The following is a 2,364-nucleotide window of genomic DNA, read 5'->3' as shown; positions in this document are numbered from 1 at the left end:
GGCGAGACCTCATCTCTACAATAAATAAAAAAATTAGCCAGGTGTGGTAGTGTGCACCTGCAGTTCCAGCTACTCAGAAGGCTGAGGCGGAAGGATTGCCGGAGCCCAGCAGGTCGAGGCTGCAGTGGCCGGGAGCGGCCACTGCACTCCAGTCTGGGCGACAGAGTGAGACTCCAACTCAAAAAAAATAAACAATAAAATAAAAAGCTATGCAAAACCAATGAGAGAATATGTTTTTGCAGCAGAAATAAAACCAGGCACTGGAATCTGGGACCATTTGCTTATCTAAGTACTTAAGTTGGGTGGGACCCAATCTAGAACTTTTTCCCAACCTAGAACTTTTTCTTCTGTCTTAGGCAAGGTATTTTAATTGAACCGCAATCATCAAGATGATGTAAGGCTTTCTGCAATTTTACTTACAAATAACCAATCATATAAGACTTTCTTAAAGTTAGACTGTACTCCCTCAAACAGATGTCAATCTGTCCATTTTCTATTCCCTACTCAAACTGAAATATGAAAGGCAAGATATCTATACAGATCAGTGACCCTCTGACTACAGCTTTCTAATCAGATATTGGGATTCTGATAAACCTGAGAGTAGAAGAAGAGTAGTGAAAGCTGAGAAAGAGAGAAAGAAAGGAGTCCATGGGTTAGACAGTGATGTGGGAAGAACATGGCTGAACCAAGTAAGATCATGAAAACACACAAGTATAGGATAGCACAGGAAATAAATTTTCACTAGTAGAAGAGGTGCTAACAGTAGTAATAATAGAATTATTAGAACAGGCATGACAAAAAAAGGTTGGATATGATTTAAAAAGCAGTATTAAAACCTAAATCAATGATGCCAGTTGGTTTCTGGAGACCACAACTATAAGGGTATCCAGACTAAGTATGTTTCATTTCATAAAGTAGCCATGACTCATCTTGGTATAGAGGGTTCAATAGAGAAGCTACATTATTTTTAAGTACTGACATATCAACTTATAAATTATGAAGAAAAAAACCTGAAGTTCAGTGTTTAAAGTCCTAAACACCTTTGTTAACCTACAATAAGAAGAAAGGACTCTTCTATCAAGAAAAATGCCACCAAGAAAAACCTCAGATCCAAAGCCCTTATGTAAAACTCTTGGAGTATTTAGGAACGTATACTTTTTCATAGATATAGATTTATAGATATAATGATGCACATAGATAACATTACATAAACCCTCAGTAGGGTCAGGGCCAGTCCCCTGTACTTCATCATGTTTATATTTCTGCAGCAAAACTTATGCATATTCACTGAGTGTGAGACATTATGATCATAATAAACATCAGGTCAGTTCCCTCAGGTTTTGTCACCAAACAAGTTGTAAACAAAATCTTTGGGTTTTCAGAGTCCTTTGAGTTTCTGAGTTATGAAAAAGAGTTTGTGGACCTGAATTAGATTTGTCTCATGAGTGTCAACAGAACCTAGATGAAAGCTTTTACTATTACTTTTTACCACCACAAAGTATTTAAAGATTTTTAAAAATCGAACCTTTAAAAATATAACTTGACATCAAACCATTCTCTCCTTTTTATTCAGTTTTTGCCCTGAGAAAATTACATCAATGGATTTTTTTATTCTATAAAATACAAACAAAAAAATTACAACGTAATGGTTACAGTTATTCACACAACAAATATCTGTTTACAATGTGATAGACTACAGTTTTCTTTAGACTCTCCTGAACTCATATCTGATGTCACTGGTTACCCATCTCAAAGAAAATTATCACACAAGTATGATCACCTACCTGGTGTGCCCTCTGACGTTTTTATCCCCATTCTACAGCAGTACTGAGCAATCCCATAGTCAGCAATCTTTGCAATGATGGCCGCATTGGGATACAGTGTAAAAAGCAGCACATTGTGGGGCTTCAAATCACGGTAGATAATCATGGCTGAGTGGAGGTATCTGCCAGAAAATACACAGGAAATCTTATTAAAATGTGGTTATATTACAATAATTTTTGCCATAGTTTCCTTGAATATGTATACCCATTATGCCAAGGGTCAAACATTCTATGTTTTGACCTTTACAGTTAAAGAGATATTGTAGGAGAAAATTAAAACATATAAGTCTAGTTCTACAAAGTAATTTTTTTTTTTTTTTTTTGAGTTGGAGTCTCATTCTGTCGCCCAGACTGGAGTGCAGTGGCTGCTCCCGGCCACCGCAGCCTCAACCTGCTGGGCTCCGGCGATCCTTCCATCTCAACCTTCCAAGTAGCTGGAATTACAGGTGCGCGCTACCACGCCCGGCTGATTTTTTGATTTATTGTAGAGATGAAGTCTCGCTGCCCAGGCGGGGCTCGAACCCTCGGGCTCAGGGAATCC

General features: G+C 38.0%; 1 protein-coding gene across 1 annotated transcript in view; it reads right to left on the bottom strand.

Moving 5' to 3' along the window:
• Positions 1-2,364, bottom strand: part of LRRK2 (leucine rich repeat kinase 2) — a 150,490-nt gene that overhangs the window by 26,443 nt on the left and 121,683 nt on the right. Inside the window, exon 41 of the mRNA XM_008061931.2 lies at positions 1,785-1,945. Coding sequence (XP_008060122.1) covers positions 1,785-1,945 — 161 coding nt within the window. The remainder of the gene's footprint in view (positions 1-1,784; positions 1,946-2,364) is intronic.

This window comes from Carlito syrichta, unplaced genomic scaffold (assembly GCF_000164805.1).
Source record: "Carlito syrichta isolate Samal-C Ts95f unplaced genomic scaffold, Tarsius_syrichta-2.0.1 Scaffold305642, whole genome shotgun sequence".
NCBI classification, from domain to species: domain Eukaryota; kingdom Metazoa; phylum Chordata; class Mammalia; order Primates; family Tarsiidae; genus Carlito; species Carlito syrichta.
The sequence above is the reverse complement of the archived record's forward strand: the minus strand, read 5'-3'. Positions and strand labels throughout refer to the sequence as shown.